Source organism: Sciurus vulgaris (assembly GCF_902686455.1).
Source record: "Sciurus vulgaris genome assembly, chromosome: 11".
Taxonomy (NCBI): domain Eukaryota; kingdom Metazoa; phylum Chordata; class Mammalia; order Rodentia; family Sciuridae; genus Sciurus; species Sciurus vulgaris.
In genome coordinates this window covers 60,950,570-60,969,602 of record NC_136472.1, presented here as the reverse complement: position 1 = coordinate 60,969,602, position 19,033 = coordinate 60,950,570, and the positions used below count along the sequence as shown (strand labels likewise).

Sequence of the window (19,033 nt, the reverse complement as noted above, 5' to 3'; positions counted from 1 at the left end):
GCCTCCTAAGAGAGGTCCCTTCCAGCTGCCAGAGGTGGGCAGTGGTCACCTCTTTAAAGTGTATGTGTGGCCTGCAGGACAAGGCCAAGCTCTGCAGCTCAGCATGGAAGCCCCTCATGGCGAGTTGCTGCATCTCTCTCTAGCCTCCTCTCTGACCCCTCTCCAGCCTCACCCTGTTGCTGCATCCATATCAAACTCTTTGCAGTTTTCTGGATCCACGTCCACTCTGTCAGGGCTCCTGGACTTTGAACAAGCCTTGCCCCAGCCTGGGGTCCTTCTCCATGCTTCCACAGCAGGCTGAGCCATGACTGTTCCAAAGCCCAGTCCCTGCTGGATTTCCACCTCCTCCCACAGCATTGCCCCCACCTTCAGTCCACCCACAGGACCTGTCACTCTTCATCACGAGCCTTCTCCAGCTCACAGTGGGCAGTAGGAGAGGGAAATGGCAGACATCTTCTGAAAGGAAGTCATCCCCAGTCAGTCATAAGCATCCCCATGGCAACCACTGACAACTCAAGAGGACATGAGGGACACTGGCAGTATCTACTGCAGTTGAACAAATGCCCCCATGACCCAACAATTCCAGGCCCAGGTTGGTATCTAATAGGAGCGTGGACATGGAGAAGAAACTCCAAGTTGGAAACAACATGAGCACCCATCAAGAGTAGAAGGAAGCTGGGTGTGGTGGCACATGCCTGTAATTCCAGTGACTTGGGAGGCTGAGGCAGGAGGATCACAAGTTTGAGACTAGTTTCAGCAACTTAACAAGATCTTTAGCAACCTAGTGAGACCCTGCCTAAAAATAAATTAAAAAAAAAAAAAATGAAAGAACTGGGGATGTTCCCTTCACCAAAAAGAAAAAAAAAAAAAAAAGTAGAAGGAATAAATAACTTGTGGTATATTCTCATAATGGAATACTACATAGCATTGAAAACAAACTAAGGATGACTATCACAAACACACTGTTGAGAAAAAGAAGTCAGATAAAAGAATACACACAGAGTTCTACTTATGGAAATTCCCAACAAGCAAGATAAAACAGTGTTAAAATCAGGATGGTGGTCCTCTTTGGGAAGAAGGATGTAGGAAAATGATTGGCAGGTGATAAGGGCGGTGCTTCTGGAGTGCTGGTAGTGGGCTTGTTTTTGACCTGGCTGTTGGATAGTTAGGCATTTGCTTTGTTTTAAGTTGAGCTGGATACGTATTTTATACATGTTTCTGTGTGTATGTATGCCATTCTTCATTATTCTTCAATTAGCAAAATCAAAGCAAAGACTCCAGCTCCCTCAGAAGGGACTTTGAGAAGCAGGCGCAGGAGGCAGGGAATGAGGAGCTGGAGGCAGAGGGGTGTGGGTGAGGGTGTGGTTGTTGGCGAGGGAACATGGTATTCCCAATACCCGACGTGTGAGAGATGGCCCAGATCACAGGAACTCTTCAGACGCGTCCAACTAAACACAGTGGAGTCCCTCTTCCTGCACCCCACACCTGGGGCCCTCCCCGGGGGGAACCGTGACTTACTGCCTCCACCGCAGAGGGATGGCAGAACAAAGGGAAGGCTGAACAGTGTGGCCTCTGGACCACAGGTGCAGGCTCTGAGAAGGCAGAAGGAGGAGCAGCCATGGAGAAGACCTGGGATCCAAGTTGGAGGAGACCTTCAAGGCCAACCCTCTCTCCCATCTGCAGGCGAGTGGCCTCAGTACTCCAATCTCTGCTTGGCGCCTCCTGGGAGGAAGAACTCAACTCTCCCGAACAAGTACCCCCTCCCCAGCTGCTCCACCATTGGGCCAGTCTCCTCCTGCTGATGTCCCAGGGGCAGCCACCAGGGGCCACACACAGAGCCTCCTGACTTCCACACCAGGTCCCCCACTCCTCTACCCTGTCTCTCCTCAGTTCTGCGCTTTCCATACTCAATCCCCCAGTGCCTTGTGGGACAACGTTGTACGATTTTTCCACCCCAGGACCCCCAGGTGCCCTTTCGACAAATTCCAGTTGTTTGGTGTTGCTCAGAACCGACCACAGAACAAGGGCCACCTTCTCACTCACACCAGACAGTAAACAGGTTTCTTCAACAGAGCCAAGGGATTGGCACTTCCGGTGGCCAAACCTTACCCATGACCAAATCTGGGACAGCCATCCAAGGTTCCTTGAGTTGTTCCCTCAGAACCCGAGGTCCATTTAGGGTACCCATCTGGGTACCTCACAGGCTGGACTTTTGGAGCCAGAGGATCCCCTGTGGCACTTGCTCCAGGCAAGGCCAGCCTGTTGCTCTGCCAGCCCGGGTGCCTACAGCTTCTATGTCAATCTGCTGGCCCCAAAGCCTGAGCGTGTCTGCCACCCACACCGGGCTGGACCAGGTCACTGCTGCTTTCTTTTTTTTTGGGGGGGAGGGTACTGGGGATTGAAGTCAGGGGCCCTCAACCACTGAGCCACATCCCCAGCCCTATTTTGTATTTTATTTAGAGACAGGGTCTCACTGAGTTGCTTAGTGCCTCGCCTTTGCTGAGGCTGGCTTTGAACTCATGATCCTCCTGCCTCAGCCTCCCAAGACACTGGGATTACAAGCATGTGCCACCACTCCCGGCTTCACAGCTGCTTCTTAAGTGGACCTATCGCCAGCCTCGCCCACCCCTCCAACACCCTGCTGGCCCTGCCATCTGTGTCACTCAAGGAGGCTGGGAGGAGAGCTCAGGCAGGGAGCCCCAAACCAGCCAGCCCTGTACTCCAAGTTGCATGGCCTGCTGGGGTTCAGGCATGAGGCAGAAAATAGGGGTGCTAGGCCAGGACACGCAAGATGTGGCAACCCCTTGCTGTCAGCTGTGTGGTCCTGACCAAGCTTTGCCACGGCCTAGTTTCATTGTCTGTGAGGCCACAGGATCATTTCTGATGGGAAGCCCGTTGATTAGCTATAAAACAGTAAAGGGAGTGATGCTGCTCACAGGACCAGTGTGCAGGTTTCAACAAAAGCGCCCACACGCAGAACGTGGGGCTGGGCCAAGCACTCGGTCACTCTGCTGGAGGTTCTGGCTGCTCAGCGTGTCCTCAGGGGCCAGGCCAGTCCTTGCCAGCAACAGTCCTGCTTCACAGTCCCTGGACTGTAGGAGTCTGGAGAAACTTGTCCCAAACAGAGGAGGCCGCAACCCCCTTCTTCCCCGCCAGCCACCCAGGCACATTCTCAGCCAATGCTCCTGCCTTCCCTGGGGGCCTTGCCAAGACCCAGAGGAAACGGGAGGTGGGGGCAGAGGGCTCTGAGAAGTGAAGTGCCCTTCAGAGGCTCTGACATTTCCCAGGCCCGACCCTGCCCCACCATGCCCTCAGCACCCATGAGGCAGCAACAGCCAGTGTGGCCCCTTGGAAGGATGTGGAAGAAACAGATGGAGGCCAAGAGCAGGGAGGCTGTCTGGGGCTCTCAGGGAGGGCAGCATGGGAGACCTGGGAAATCCCCCTGCTTGGAGGCGGAGAGAGGAGCACCTTCTAGAACAGGGTGAACAGCCTTGGAGTGTCCCTTGGGACTGCCTCTGGGGTATGGAGAGGGCAGCCAGGTCCAGGGTAGCCAGAGCTACCTTCCTTCTCAGACCTCCATCTCTCACTGAACAAAGTTGAGCATTTTCCCTCTCTCCAAGCAGATCCCATTCACCAAAATTGCAAAGAAGCCTTCTTTTCCTGCATTCAGTGCCCTCAGGGCAAGCTGGGCACCTTAGGAGCAGCCTGGCATTGCTACCCTCTGTTCCTCTCCCCACTGGAGATAAAAGTAACAACTGCTGATGCTTAGTTACCATTTGCCCAGTGCCAAGCCCAGAGCTTCCTGTGCCCAGCCTCATGCATTCCGCACAATACCCCTGAGAGGTGGAGATGGTAAGAATCCCATCCCTGTTTTATGGTACTGGAGACTGAGGCTCAGGAAGGTGAGGGTCTTGCCCAGCCTGTGTTCCTAAATGGTACCACCAGAGTGGAGCCCAGGGTGTCTTTCCCTTCCCTGTTCCTCACTAGGACAAGGGACCAGGCCCACACCTCATGGCTGCCTCACTGGGGTGGAGGAAGTTCTTAATGAGCTTCCAGGGCTCTAGGGACCCATTGGTCTGCTCCCTTTGATGGCTCTCCTTCCATCCACCTGGATTTACTGAGTGTCTACTGTGCATCAGGTTCGGTTCCAGGCTGCTGTGAAGCACTGGATGGGGAAAGATCTTTGCTTTTGTGGAGACGACCCTCTAGGAGGGAGAGCAGGCAATCCATTCCGTGGTGTGAGAGGAAATGGTGAGGCTGTGCACAAAAGGCAGAGCCAGGAAGGACATTCAGGAGTGAGCAGGGGGTGGGCTGCCATTGCAAGAGGGGGTCAGGGAGATCCTCCACCAAAGGTGAGACCTGAGCAAAGAATGTGCTGGAGAAGGGGAGGGACCCTGGGGGTTGTGTGGGGGGTTTCTTGCCTGAGCACAAAGTTCCCACACCAGCAGGAGCCTGAGTGCTCAGGGAGCTCCAGGAAGCGGATGTGCAGGAGCAGAGTGGGCACAGGTAAGACCATGAGATCCAAGAGGTGAGGTGGGGCTGGCGGGGCCTCGTGGATCACTGAACCGACTGTGGCTTTGAAACTGAACGACAGGCCTAGCCAAAGCAGGCCCGTTAACCAGGCTACTCGGAGTTCTGTGTTGGGCTACAGTGCTGGAGGGAGGAAGGAAGCAGGGCCACCTGTGAGCAGACCCCAGGGCCCTGCCTGCAGCCTCTGGACCAGTCCCCCGGCTCTGAGCCTGGGGTTGGATGCAGGGCTTGTCCCCTGGTTTACCAGTCCATTTGTCTAAAGCATTCGTGTAACACTTACAGCTACAGGATCTGGAAACACAATACTTTTAATTAAAGAATTTAAATAAGGGCAATTAAACCTGGCAGGAGAGAAACCATAGCGCACAGAGAGCTTAATTGGAATGGAAACCAAATTAAATATGGAAACAGCAGTAAAAAAAAAAAAAAAAAAAAGGAAGTTGAATGTATAGAATTAAGAAGGCTAATAATAATTCCTAGACATGAGTTCCCAGCCCCCAGCCTGTTCTTCCTCCCTCCGGCCCCTCTGGCGTAGTTACTGCAAAGGACCTGAACAGAAGCAAAGAACACAAAACCTTTTCCTGGCCTTGACCACGTGACCTGGGAGCAGCTGAGCTTCTCTGGAGGGAGAGGCTCTCCTTCCCATTTGCAAAAGGAGATCAGGCAGCCTGGGACACTCAGTTTGTGTCTCAGCAAAGCATGCTGACTGCACATTGGGATATGGGGAAGTCAAAGCCATGGAGGAGCAGATCCCAGGTTATTAGGCAGCCAAGTAACTCACTGCCTCAGTTTCCCCAAGTGTGTATCAGTAACGACTACGTGTGAACCAGCTAGCACCAGACTAGCCCCGTTCCTCCTTGGATATAAGCCGGGTAAATGATCCAAGAGTTAGAGTCACCTGGGGGCTCCTGAGACCACTCTCCTGATTCAGTAGGGCTGAGCTGCGGCCTGAAGGTGTGCCTTTAAAGTTCTCAGGTGCTGTTACACTGGTGGTCCATGGCCACCCTTCAGGGACCACACGGGAGCCATGACCCTCTTTCACCTGCAGCCTGAGGGCAGCTTCCGGAGCATCTGGGATAAGCTCAGGCTGGTCTCTCTGGGTACGCGTCCTGAATCCGGACTCTGCAGGCTTCTTCCACCTGTTTTGGAGCCCCACTCCCCCTTCCTTGCTAATTAATTTTCCATGGGCAAGCAGCCCTGTGGGTCTTGGGCTTTAAGCTCAATGAGCTCAGAAGTTTCCAGGTTAAGTAGTTAATGATTAGTAATCAAATACTTTAAGCATGGGTGGGATGTTAGGGCTAGTAAAAGAAACCCTCAGATTAAGTCTGTTTTGTAGAATAAAGTAGTCTTTCTGTATGATGAATATTCAATACCCAGTTTATTCAATAAGCACTTGGGTGTTTTCTTTCTTAAAGGGGTCTCACCTGTGCCTGAGTGAGATTCTAAATTCGGCCTGAGACTAGCAGGTTGGAGGTGAGTACCAAAGAACAGGTGCAGAGCAGTCTTGAAGAGGTGGGCTGGTCATGTAGAGTGTGCTGGGAGGCAGGGATCCAGCCAGATCACACATCCAGACACTGACCTGGCAGGGAGACCTCAGCCCCAAGCTCCTGTTGCAACAACCAACTGGTTTTCTAGAGGCAAGACAAAGCCACCATGGTATGTCCATCTGATGCATAAATGCCAGAGTCAGAATTCCATGGTCCAACTTTCAACAAACTACTTAATCTCTCTGTGCCTCAGTTTCATCATCTGTGAAATGGGGATAATTTTACTAAGGGCCTTATAGCACTGCCCTGGCTATTAAGGTAATGTTTACAAAACAGAGTAGTGCCTGGCACATAGTAAACACCACATAAATATTTGATCAATAAATTAAAAAAACCTCATTCAGTACTAGGAGCAGGGAGCTGAGCCATCTCATCTGGTCCCTTCCCTAGTCCCTGATCTCTGTGGGAAGAGGAGGAGGCGGAGGGAAGTGCTGACTGCCATAAACTGAAAATAACTAAGAAAACATTCGGGACCTACACAAAGCATTGCCAGTCCCTCGAAACTTATAGCACACTTGCCCCTCGTATGACATGGAAATGAGAAGCAGTTTTATTCCAGAGCCATACGCAATACTCCATCACAGCCTTTTCTTTTCAGCACAAAAGGTTCTCAAAGTTGGATTTGCTGACGGCGCTGGGGAGTTGAAACAGGAGAAAGTCAAGGACTCCTCCCGAGTGTGGGAGGACTCTCTGGCAGGATTAGTGGTGCTCCTTGGGAATGTGTTCTGCAAATAGGTTCATTTTTAAGTGGGTTTCTCATCTTGCATCAAATTCTCAAATTAGACCCCACAAGTCAGAGCCAGCCTGTCCCTCGACAAGCTCGTCTCTGGGCTCTGCTCTCTTCCAGGAATCTCCCCACATTTTCAAACCTCTTCTTTCCTGGCACGGACAGGCCTCTCTGTTGCTATCCTTGATATTCCCCACTTGGAAGAATTCACATATGCTGTCCTGAGGATGAAGCCAGTGTAGAACTCATGGTGTGGTGATGCCCTGGTGCCCTTGGGCTCCCGAGGGGCCTTGCTAATGCTTCCACTAAACCCCCAGAGTCGGGGACAGCAGGAAACAGTCTGAACATCCCGACATCTTGTCTAATCCTCTTGTTTAAAAAATATTCACATAAATTTGTACGCTAAACAACATGTGTATCTCTTTAATATACACCTTTTCCACCTCCTTCCCCATAGTCTGAAGTTGTAGGAAGAAGTGCACTTTAGATTTCTTTTTCTTTTGTTTGCAGTGAGCATGCTGGCCTCTGAGAACAGACAATGAAGATAGGGTTGATGGCCTTTGGACTTCCTACAAACTTAGACCTGGCAAACAGGTGGCCTTAAGATTTATAACATGTTTTAGAAAGGACTCTTTCACTTGATCAACAGCATGCTAGGTGCCTCCCCTGTCCCAGCTTTCTGGTTGGTGGTGGAGAAAGTGTGGGGGCTTCCAGTCTGTTGATTGATGGACGAGAGGGACATTGAGTGGGATAATGGGCAAGTGTGGTGAAGATCTTCACACCAGGGGTTCAGCTCCTCGTTAGATTCATTGTGCTGAATTCAAGCTGGCCCCATGGAACTTCTAGGTGGGGGGAAAAAACCCTCCTCAGGGTTCGCAGTTTAACTGCAGGAGCTTAGAATTACAGTTTCAGAGTTGGTAAGCCCTTAAAAACAACAAAGTCCAACTCCATCGGAGCCCTGGAGCCTTCGCTGGCTGTTGATGATCCTGGTCCCACCCTGAGCTGCCAAACTCACGGGGCAACTCGGACAATGAGGAGGCAGCTCTGCAGATGGCCCTTTTTGAACCTCTTTGGTCCTCCCTCAGATGTGCACGGGACAAGTTTGCTTGACTGTGCACAAGGCAACCCTTCAGACACATGAAGGTGGAGCTCAGACTCCCTGAGATCCTTCTGGTCTTAAGTTGTCCATTGCTTCCACCATGCATTCAAACATGTAGACAGAGGAGGAGCACGTTGGAGCTTAGAGGACACACGTCACAACAATAGCCTTCCTAGGGTCAGAACCCCTTCGATGACACCTTTGAAGTGGGACACCAACATTTGCTCAACCATTCAGTCACAGAGGGTGTCTCCTTCCCACTGAGGGACAGTCCATTCATTGCTGAGCTTATGGTGAACTGCCACAAAGTTCTTCTCTGTAATGGCCTAGTATCTGCTTCCTCTCTCTCTCTCCATTTGTCCAGGGGTCACTTGACCAAATGCCTCTCACTAACACTGCATCCCTGCATTCCAGAATCCCCCTGAAGTGTGAAGGGAACTCTCAGAAGATTGAAAGACATATACTCAGTGCATATGAATTTAGAATCCTGGTGGGTTCTACCTCCATACAGGTGGAGTCACAAGTTAGAAAAAGCATGGAAGCAACACCAGCACCGCTCATCTGGATGAGGTTGCACCAGGTACTGATGTGAGAAATATTGGCTCTTTAGAGATGGGTGTGTTGCTTGAGGGGTCAACTGACCATCCAGAAACCATTCTCCAAACCCAGAGAAAGGGGTGGTCCTGGATTAACAAACCCAACTACCATCACTAAATCCATCACTATGTCCAACAGACCATTGAAATGTTTCTCAGTGTCTTCCCTGCTGCTGCCTTGTCCCCATCCTCAAGGCAACCAAGTCCTCCCATAGTGGGGGATGATGGAACAACCCCCTCCCCAGCTTACTTCCTTGCCTCCAGCCTCTTTCCTTCCAGTTCACCTGGCATGCTGCTACCAGGGGGATCTTTCAGGCCCTACCAAGGGAATGGCTATGGTTTACATGTGGTCTGTTCACCTGTTGGAGGCTGGGACCTCAAGTGTGGCAGTGTTGGGTGATGGTGCCTTTAAGAGGTGGGGCCTAGTGGGAGGTCCTTAGGTCACTGAGGGCACTGCTCTATGAAGAGATTAAGGTATAACCCTGAGTTAGTTCTCATAAAAGCAGGTTGTTATAGAAGAGAGATCCCGAGCCATGCTCTGGTTTTCTGCCTCCAGTTGCAATCTTTTCCCCTCATATATGAGAGCTCTCTATCTCTTACCACGGTGATGTCATACTCCATGAGGTCTTCACTGGAGCTGAGCAATGCCAACACCATGCCCTGGAACCTCCAGAACTGTGAACTAAATAAACCTTTTGTTCTCTGTAAGTACCCATTCTCAAGGATTTTGTTATAGTAATGAAAAATTGACCAATACAGAAATCTATCATTTAAGAACCTCTGTAGTCCCTCACTTGGCTTTAAGGTGAAGTCCAAACTTATTGGAGTGAATTTAGCAACCCTCATCATCTGTCCAACCCCTGACTCTTAGCCTCTCTCTCCCTCAGGCCCCATCACAAACTCTAAATTCCACCCACACAAAATGGTGGATTCACATTCCTCAAATATACTCTGTTCCTTCATGCCTTTGCCGAGGCAGAGCCTCTACTGGGATGTTCTCTTCCCTATCTATGCCTGGGAACTCTCTTTCCAGCTTTCAAGATTCAGATCAAATAAGCCATGCATGTGAAGCCATCCCTGAGTTCTGCCGGCAGAGCCAGTCACCCTGGGCTCCCACAACACCACACCCCCCTCTGTTTCTTCTCTCATCAACCGGTTTTGTTGTGTGTTTACATGCCCATGAGCTCCTTGAGGGCAGAGGCCGTGTCTGATTCATATCAGCATCCCTCCTGCCAAACCCCTGTGCTCAATAAATGTTTGATGAACGACTGAAGGAAAGAATGTTCATCATCAGAAAATTGCTCATCAGAGCCCTGCACATCAGCGTCACCAGGAGATGCTTTCATCAAACGCGGCTTCTCAGTGTCAGTGTCTAACGCTGCCCTGGTTCAGCCTGAAGCACTGGAAATTTGGAAGTATTTGGAGGGGTTCAACAAAAGGCATTTTATTTGTTAAACTGAAAATCAGGGTATGAGATAGAACACTAAGATATGCAAATGTCTATCTTTTTTTGTAGGAGAAACTAGGAGGATCACACTAGATTATTTTGAAATTAATTCAGTCTGAATGTCTGCGGAGCTTAAAATGTGGTCCTCAGGAGAGTAAATAATGCATAATGTGAAACCAGAAAGGAGATTTGAAATGTTCCCAGTAAAAGTTCCTTCCAGCCTAACTTCAGCAGAACATTCTAGTTGATAGGATCCCTATGTAACTTGCAAAGATTAAAACTTGTTGCAAGAAAATTAGCCCAAGCATAAGACCAACTGTTTCAGAAGCTCCAGGCTTCCTCTGGCCTTGTTAAGAGTACGTTTCCATCAATGAGATCTTGAGGACAGATTCCAGGTCGCTTGATAAATATGGATCATTTTGCATGAAGCAAAAGTTGCACCTAAGTTAATTATTAAATATCAAATGAGAGTGACTACTCTGGGTTTGCAAATTATGAATTTAAAAATATTACTTCCAAATGGTTCCCTTTGGTAGAAGGATCAAAGATGTGGCTGCCAAGGCACTGTTTTAATTAGACATATGCAAAAGCGGCTGAAAACTGCCCAGGCTCTGAGCTCCACACACCAGCACGGCTTACGGTGTTGCTCGATATGTCCACATCCTGAGATGAGGGAAGGTGAGAGCTGAATTTTGGGGTATTTTTGCCTCTGGGCTGGGGTCCACAGACAGGGATCTGTTTCCTTGCTGATTAGAGACCCTCTGGAGGAGCATGACTTGTCAAGGGGCTGGGGACCTACTTCCATCAGGAATACTTATATCTGGGTGACCAAGTCCCCAGAGCCACAGGTACACAGCCAGCTGGGCTATGGCTTGCAGGGGCTGTCTGCTCATCTTCCTCTGCCAGTGAGCTGAAGCAGCACACCTGCCCATCACATCCCTCCTGGACACACCTGCCACATAGCCAGCCACAGCACCAATGCCTGAGCTCCTTGGGTGGGCCTCAGAGCCCACCCTGAGAATTGGCCTTGGGGGCCAAAGCATGGCCATGACAGCCCCAGGGTAACAGTGGAGAGGGAGGAGAGAATGCTAAACATTCAAACTGCATTTTACTCTCCCTCGGTCTTCATCTGACTCTTCTTCTTCTCAGATCTTCTCTTCAAATTCAGCTCCACAATCTCTACAAGAGGAAGTTTTCGAAATCCCAGACCTAAACGTGCCCTAGGGTGGTGCATCCTCACCTTCCACAGACTCAAGTCCACTAGTTCCTGTGGCCTCCATGACCTGGCCCAGTGTCCCCTCTGGACCCTTCCTTGGTGCTCCCCATGGTACCCTCCAGGAGTTGGCCACACCTCTCTGAGAACCCTGATGTGATCTGGGTTTTGTACAAGGTGTCCCCTTCCCTAGAACATCCTTCACCCCTTCCAAATGGAGCAGGCTCCCACACACTCTGAGCATTCCAAGTTAAGTATCATGTCTTCCAAGAAGCCACCAGCCTTGCCCCGCCCTGTACCACCATCAACTTCTTGCATTATGCCATTCACAGATCCCTAGGAGGAAGCTGAACAAAGGGGCCCATAGACCCTCATGTGACCCCCAAGGTCCTACAGTCTCAACTATGAACCCTGTTTCACCCTGATGAAGTCAGCAGCACTCACCTCCCTGGGCTTGGTGTGTCCCTTCCTCTTCCTGTGGCCCCAGCCTGCAGGCCTACTTTGCACCGGGCCTGAGGACAGGACACTACACCATTCCTCACCAGCAGGCATTCAACCTCTCTCTGTCTCTCAAGTTGAAGGAGGAAAGCAGGGAATGCAGCCCCATCCTGTCCCCTCTGGGCCAGAAACCAAGCAGAAGAGAGTGACCAAGTATGGGTCAGCAACAGGTCACAGCTGGGGAATCTGGGGTTTTGACTTGAGAGGATGGCGGGAGGAAAGCACAACAGACATTCACACCTCAGCCTTGACCCTGGCCCTCTTCCAATGTCCTCCCATGATTAGAAGTATGAAAAGGAATTTGAAATGTTTTGTGATTAATAACCAACAGCAGCATCTTAGGAGTTATATCTTCTCTGTGCCTCAGTTTCCTCATCTATAAAGTCAGAGTAATGGTACTGACCACATACACTAGTAAGGATTAAATGAGCTAATACACACCAGGTGCTAGTGCCTGGCACTCAGTAAGCACTGTAGGAATGTAGCTGTTACTGGGACAGACCTACAAAATTTACAATATATGTTGAAGATCCCACAGACAGGAAGGTATGGGGCAGGAGTTATGAATTCTCTGTGCACTGTTCCCTTTCCCTGGACCCCCAAAATTTCCAGGCCCAGTTAGGACTCACAAAGTTGTCACGTCATCTATCCCAGAAGTGCTTCCATGTGACAGCCTGTGCTCCCTCTCCACCTGCCCCATACATCTGCTTTCGTGGGGTCACAGAGCCCTGACTTGGGCTCTTGTTCCTGTTCTCTAACTAGCTTGTCAATCTCTGACCTTGTTTTGAATTTGCTGCTCATTAGTGACCTTAGGACCTGACTCAAGGTCTCTAAGTCCTCTGGTTTCCATACCAGACCAAGGGTCCGTGAAGCCCAGGCCCCCTGAGTATGCAGTAGCTGGGGCTCCCACTACAGGGGAGAGCAGGTGGATACCAGGACTGGAATCAAGGTATGGCAGACTCACAAACCTCCTTCAGGGCTGACAGCCCCTTCCTCACCTGGGAAGCTTGAGTCAGGGACCTCTGCCATGTAGTTCCATGAGTACAGTCCCTCCAGGACCCCCCTGAGGTTGGGAGAGGCATGTATTCTCTTTAAAGCTGGACATCTGGATCCCCAGGTATCATTTTATAACAGGGAGATGCAGTGTCCAGTGACAGCAAGAAGTCAAGAATGGACTCCAAACTGATGGAGGTGGAATAAAGGAAAGTCCACAATCACTAATTTTGGGACTGCTCATCATCTGACCCCAAGACACTGCCCTGCAAGGACACCTCATCTCATAGAGCGATTCCATGTGGGAAGGAAGGCAGGGAGCCACAGACCAGAGACATGGTGCTGTCTATACCTGGGACATTTGGGCTTCAGCTGTGAAAAGGCACTTTAAAGTTAGAGAGAATTGAATGTAAGTCCAGCTCTGCCCTTTTCTGTGTGTCTTTGGGCACAGGGTTCACCTCTCTGAGCTTGTTTCCTTGTATCTAAGTTAAATAAAATGATAATAAAACAACAACTTCCCTCAGAGGCAATATCAAGAGTCAAAGCTAATGTGCATGAAACCTCTGGCACATAGTAGGTGTTCAGTAAATACCCCAGAATTGAACCGGCCTGAAGTCACAGCCTCGCTATTGCCAAAGCGCCCCTCCTGTCCTCTCCACACCTCCCTGGCCTGAGGCCACTCTCTTGGTGCATCCCCTGGGTGACTACAGCTGTCTTGCTCTGGGGCTGATACCTGAGAGAACTGCCAGTGGAGCTTCATCCTCTTGGCTTTGGCGTAACTGCACTCGATGAGCCGAGGCCGGCTGTTGACGTCTACCAGGCACCGGTTGTCATCGTCATCCACCGTGGGGCTCAGGACACCCACATGGATCTGCTGACTGCTCGTGTAGTACACATTCTGGGGGTGGAGGGAAGGAGGAAGATTGAGGTTAAACACCCATGGCCAGAGAGATGGGAGGGTAGGTGGTGACTGTCACCAGCAGCTGGCAAAGAGATGTCAATTAGGCATGACCCTGGATCGTTTGTATCCAGTGGTCTTCAAACTATTATCTATTGAAATGAACAAGAAAAAGAATCCTCTTACATTGTGATCCAGTATGGCATTTGGCCCACATATATAACTAAAACAAAATTTTCAACAAATACAATTTACCCTTACTACATGGGATACACTCTGGTATTTTCTATTATATTCTTCCATTGAAAAATACCAGCCATAACCTCTTGAATTGATTTTGCCACTCACAGTTTAAAAAGCACCTCTTGAATCCATTATGTACAGACTCACCAACTTCCTGTATCAGTATCTTGTGCCAGATCCTAGGCTTGGCCAAGAGATGCTGCAAAAAGGCCTGGGCCAGGCCTTCAGGGGGTACAGGGTCTTCTGGGATGGGAGAGAAGGAACACAGAATTTCCAACCCTACTAAGATTGTGCAGAGCAAGCTTTTTCTTTAAGGGATAGAAGGCATACATTTCTGGCACTGAGGTTGTGCTGGAGAGTCCCCAAGACCACTCCTAGATTGATTCTCAGTGAGTACTCACAATGACGGCTTATTACAGTGGGGGATGCAGAGCAAGTAAGCAAAGGAAAAGGACCAGGAGCAAACTCTGGGGAGCCAGGAACAGATGTCCCAGGTCTTCCCCCTGTGGAGTCACACAGGACATACTCAGTTCCCCAGCCCTGAGCGTGACAACCATGTGAAGGGCCCTCCACCAAGGAAGCCCATCATGACCTGGCACCCGGGCTTTCTTCTGGGGCTCACAGGCAACTTCTGTCTGGTTCACACCAATTTCTGACTTCCAGAAGGAAATCAGGTGCTCATCATGAACCACAGCGTGTGCAGAATTGGCCTAGGCACAATGATCCCTCGGTGGTGGTAGTAGCCCTCCTGAAATCCAAGCGTGTGGACAAGAGCCACGCCATGAGCGGGTTGCTGTGGACAGCAGTCAGGCCTCGCCTGACCCTTTCCTGCACAGAAGCCCACATGGTCTCCGAGACCTCACTCTGATGTGACCCCATTGGCAACATAGGAACAAATGGCTGTGTTCCAATAACACGTTGTTTACAAAACAGAGGTTTGTCCCCTAGGCTACAGTGCAGCCGTGGGCTAGAGGCAAGCCCCATGACGCTTGGTCAAAGTTTTCAGTAACTTTCCACAAACCCGAGCCCAGCAAGGGGCTCAGCAGAAGTCATGGGGTCTCTGAACTCTAATCCTCAAATTACCAGAGTTATGAACGTTCCGTCCCTCCCCTCCAGTGACTAGGCCCCATGGACAAATACAAATACATAGGCCCCATGCTCTGGGTTGGAATTCAGGATAGTCCTTCTTGTTACCAAGAGCTATTAAACAATTCTCATTGGCAAATACCAGCTGACTGGTTAACATGGTAAAAGGAACTACTTCTTGCTTTAGTATAAGAGGGTGGTTGATAAGTGTTTTTCAAATATGGTTGCAGGGCATAACAGGGATGGAGGTAGTAAGAAAAGCTGCACAGGTGAGGAGGGAAATAGGGGCTGGTCCCTCCTGGGTGTGTTCTTCCAGGCTCTCAAAATTCTCTTTGGACATCAGGGGAAGGGGTGGAGGACAGGCAGGACTGCCCCTCAGTCATAAGAAGGTCCTTAGGCCAATATATCAGTCAAGGTCTCAAAAGGAAACTGATGGCACACTGGAAGTGGCAGATCTGAGGAGGGTGTAACACTTTCCCAAGGTGTACACAAGGTGTTGGGGAACCATAGGGCTAGCATAGCTCCCTAGGGATGGAGCCGTTTTCCCCCTAGGCCCAAAGGGGTGAGAGGAGAGCGTGTAGGGCGTGTGAGGAATGGGGACTAGTGCTGACTACATAGCCAGTCTCTTTGTCCCTTCCACTCTGAGCATCAGCTGGGTCAGCCAACTGGCTAACCCAACTGGAAGCCAGAGGACATGGGAGCCCATGGAATGTTCCATCAGGTCAGCTTCCAGGGTGGAAGGAATAGTGGACAAACAGAAGATGCTCAGTACAGCTAGGATCTGCTCTCTGTGGTCATCCTACAATTTATCATGTTTGGTGAATCCACCAATGTAGACATCAAAGTTATTAGCATGACTGATTCTTCCCATAACTAAGATGAAGGATCACAGTGACTGAAGTTCTGAGCAGAGGCCAAACGTACAATGTCCAGCTCAATGTGGAAACGTAACCAGAACAAGAGGCAAGAGAGTCTCTTCAAACCGACACTGGGCAAGAGATGGGTTTCTAATTGTCATCCTGAGACCATCCATTGTGTTGCCTGGATTTCCAGGTCACCACCAAGGAAAGCTGATGGCCTGCTGTGGCTTTCAGTTTATTGGAGATGAGGAAGAATTTGACACAAGTTAGAATTTAGGAAATGAAACAGTTATGCAATTAGCCATTGCATTCATCCATCCATCCATCTAGCCATCTAGCCATCTATCCATCTAACCATTAAAGAATTTCAAGTTGGGTTCTGGGGATACAGAAATTAGAAAGTCATGGTTCCTGTCCTGGAGGAGCCATTTCCAAGTTGGAGAAACCAACAACACATCAGAGAACAATGACCCTAATGACATGAACCTGAGACTTGTCCCTAATTCCTCCACTAACCTACCCCAACTCTTGCACCTTTGGAAATAGAAGCAAGAACACACGCCTCCTAGAAAGCCTTCCCGCAGGGGCAAAGGCATGAGGCCTCAGCCTGACACCTAGGCTTAGCTCCAGAAGGTGCACACCTGCTCTCTGCTTGGGTTGAATGAACTATGATCTCCTCAGGACCTTGCATTCAAGGACCCAGATCCCTGAGGTTCAGGAGAATGGCCAGGGATCAGTCACTTCCATTCCCTTATTTCCTCTGTCATCAGAGTCTGGCTCTCAGGTCCCAGCAGGCCCCACAGACACAAGTGGCAGCCCAGGTAATAGCTGAAATCAGTTCTATCCATTTAGCTGCTCTGAAGTGCTTGGGGAGATACTCTGAGAGACGCGTGTGCACATGCTATCTTGTACAGCTGTCACCCGAGTTGTTTATTGCTTCAGAGTCTGAGAAAATCATCATAGGGACAGACAGTTGTTTGTTATTTAAAAAGCAAACAACAAAGTGCATCTTGACTGGAGTAACCACAGAGCCGGCAGATCAGAGAGAGAGGTTCCACACAGAGGAGTCTCTCAAGTCCTCACTCGGACATTTCAGAAGCCCTGCCAGTAGTGCATTGAATCAATAAATGGTCAGAACACTCAAAAAAGGGGAAACAGATTTGTTCAAGATGCCTCCCTTTCAATGCCCACAGGCCCAGCAAGCACAGCTGTGCTTTCTGAGCAACAGGGAGCCTTGAAAGTTTCAGGGAGAAGTGGTTTAAAACTGTGGTCCTCGACAGCAGGCAATTTTGCCCACCAAAGGCTATTTGGGATATCTGGAGACATTTCGCTTGTCTTGACTCGGGGAAGGGTTGTGGCTGGCGTGTAGTGAGAAGATGTCAGGGATGTTGGTCAACATCATATAGCACCCCACAGCAAAGAATTATCTGGCTCCAAATGTCAGTAGTCTCATTAATGAGAATCTCTGACTTAGACTGCTAAGAATCAAAATCAAAGTGCCTCTGGTCCTTACTATGTGCCAGACAGAAGATGATCTGCATGCTTTATCTCATTGAATTCTAACAATAACTCTGGAAGGCAAGTCTAGGTGGAGTATCCTATATGGGAAATGCTTGGGACCAGAAGTGTTTCAGATTTCAGCTTTATTTTTTATTTTAGAATATTTATACATACATACATAATGAGTTATTTCGGAGAGGGGACCCAAGTCTAAATATGAAATTCACATCTGTTTCATATACACCTTATACACAGAGCCTAACGGTAACTTTATACAATATTTTTTGTGTGTCTGTGTTTTGACTGCAACCTCTCATATAAAGTCAGGTGTGGAATCTTCCACTTGTAGCAACACGTGGGTGCTCAAACTTTTCAGATTTGGGAACATTTTGGATTTTGGATTTTCATATGAGGGATGCTCAATCTATATTTCCATTATCTCCCATCTTGCAGATGAAAAAACTGAGGCAGAGAAATTAAGTAATATGTCCAAAAATGACACAGTTAGTGACCAGTGATTTAAACTGAGGCAGACGGATTCCAGAGCCACATGTGGGACCACTCACCCCACACATCTATGTCCCTCGATCCCCTCCAGCTCTACTGAGCCAGCTGAAAGAGGGAGAACCGGGACCCTGGCTTCCTCATGATGAGTCTGAGCCACCATGGGGGCCTGGACTGAGAGGGGCAGAGGGCTGCAGGGGGCCCTTTACTGAAGCTTTGTGGTAAAAGATGGCACAAGTGCTGAGACAGCACGTCCCTCCAGTCATGGTCAGAGGCTGAGATGCACTGTTATTCTGTCTGTGGATGTTTTACAAACCCCTGGGGCATAAACCACAGCCCGACCATTCGGCTCCTCCTCAGCTGCAGATGATTGATTCCCATCCTTCTCCACTCAGCGCCCCCAGCTCAGCAGGGCTGCAAACCACCTCCAGCATTTCATTCTGATGCTTGCTAGAGAGGGAGAGAAATCACCTATCACCTGCAGCTATAAGAACAAACACATCTGTATGTTGAATCTCACACCTGCGGGGATATTTTCCTCTCCTCTAAGCCAGGAGCAGGAGCAATGGCAGAGCTAAGTGGACAGCCAACCATGAAGCCCACAGCACCCTATTTGCAAACTCCTGCCCTCAGGGCCACACAGCCAAGGCTGGGCAAGACCCCCAGGGTGGGATGTTCCCCTTGTTTGATCCCCTCACCTCTGGACAAGAGGCTCACCCAGAAGCATGCAAATGGACCCGCTGTGGCATGTCCTCACCTGGCAGCCTGCAGGTGGGCAACCTTGCTAAGCCTGACTTGTGGCTTCTTGGCATCCTCCTCTCACAGGCCTCAAACATCACCTCACTGACAGAAACTCTGCCCCTGGGAGTGGACTAGCCTCAGGAAGGGCAGCGGGAGAGGAAAGCCAGCACATCTTTGTGTACCTCTATACCAAACCCTCTACTTTTCATGTTCACGGTTGCCTTTCTTTTGTGAGAATAAGGAAACTGAGGCCAAACCTGAGGAGGTGCATGGGGAGGAGAAGCTCTCTCCCCTCCCTGCATAAGGGTAACTTCTAGAAGGTTGAATTCTAGGCACTTCAGTTCTGCATTTCCCTCCACAGGCAAGCAGCCCATTCCTCCACAGGGCTGTCCCCATCCGCCCCTCAGCAAGGCTGGCTGAAGGCCACCCTGAACTCATTCTCTCAGAGCCAAACTTGGCACTGCCAGGGTCATTTTTATGAGCTGTTCATGCCTGCCCCGAAGGCCTCTGAGAAAGGTCACAGTGGGCAGGGCTGGAGGGCCCTTCTTCCT

At 49.9% G+C, this 19,033-nt stretch overlaps 1 protein-coding gene across 2 annotated transcripts in view; it reads right to left on the bottom strand.

Moving 5' to 3' along the window:
- The window catches only part of GALNT18 (polypeptide N-acetylgalactosaminyltransferase 18), a 317,789-nt gene that overhangs the window by 1,472 nt on the left and 297,284 nt on the right, over nt 1-19,033 (bottom strand). For both annotated transcript variants that reach the window (XM_079102714.1, XM_079102713.1), the window contains exon 10: nt 13,384-13,548. In XM_079102714.1, the coding sequence (XP_078958840.1) occupies nt 13,384-13,548 (165 nt within the window). The remainder of the gene's footprint in view (nt 1-13,383; nt 13,549-19,033) is intronic.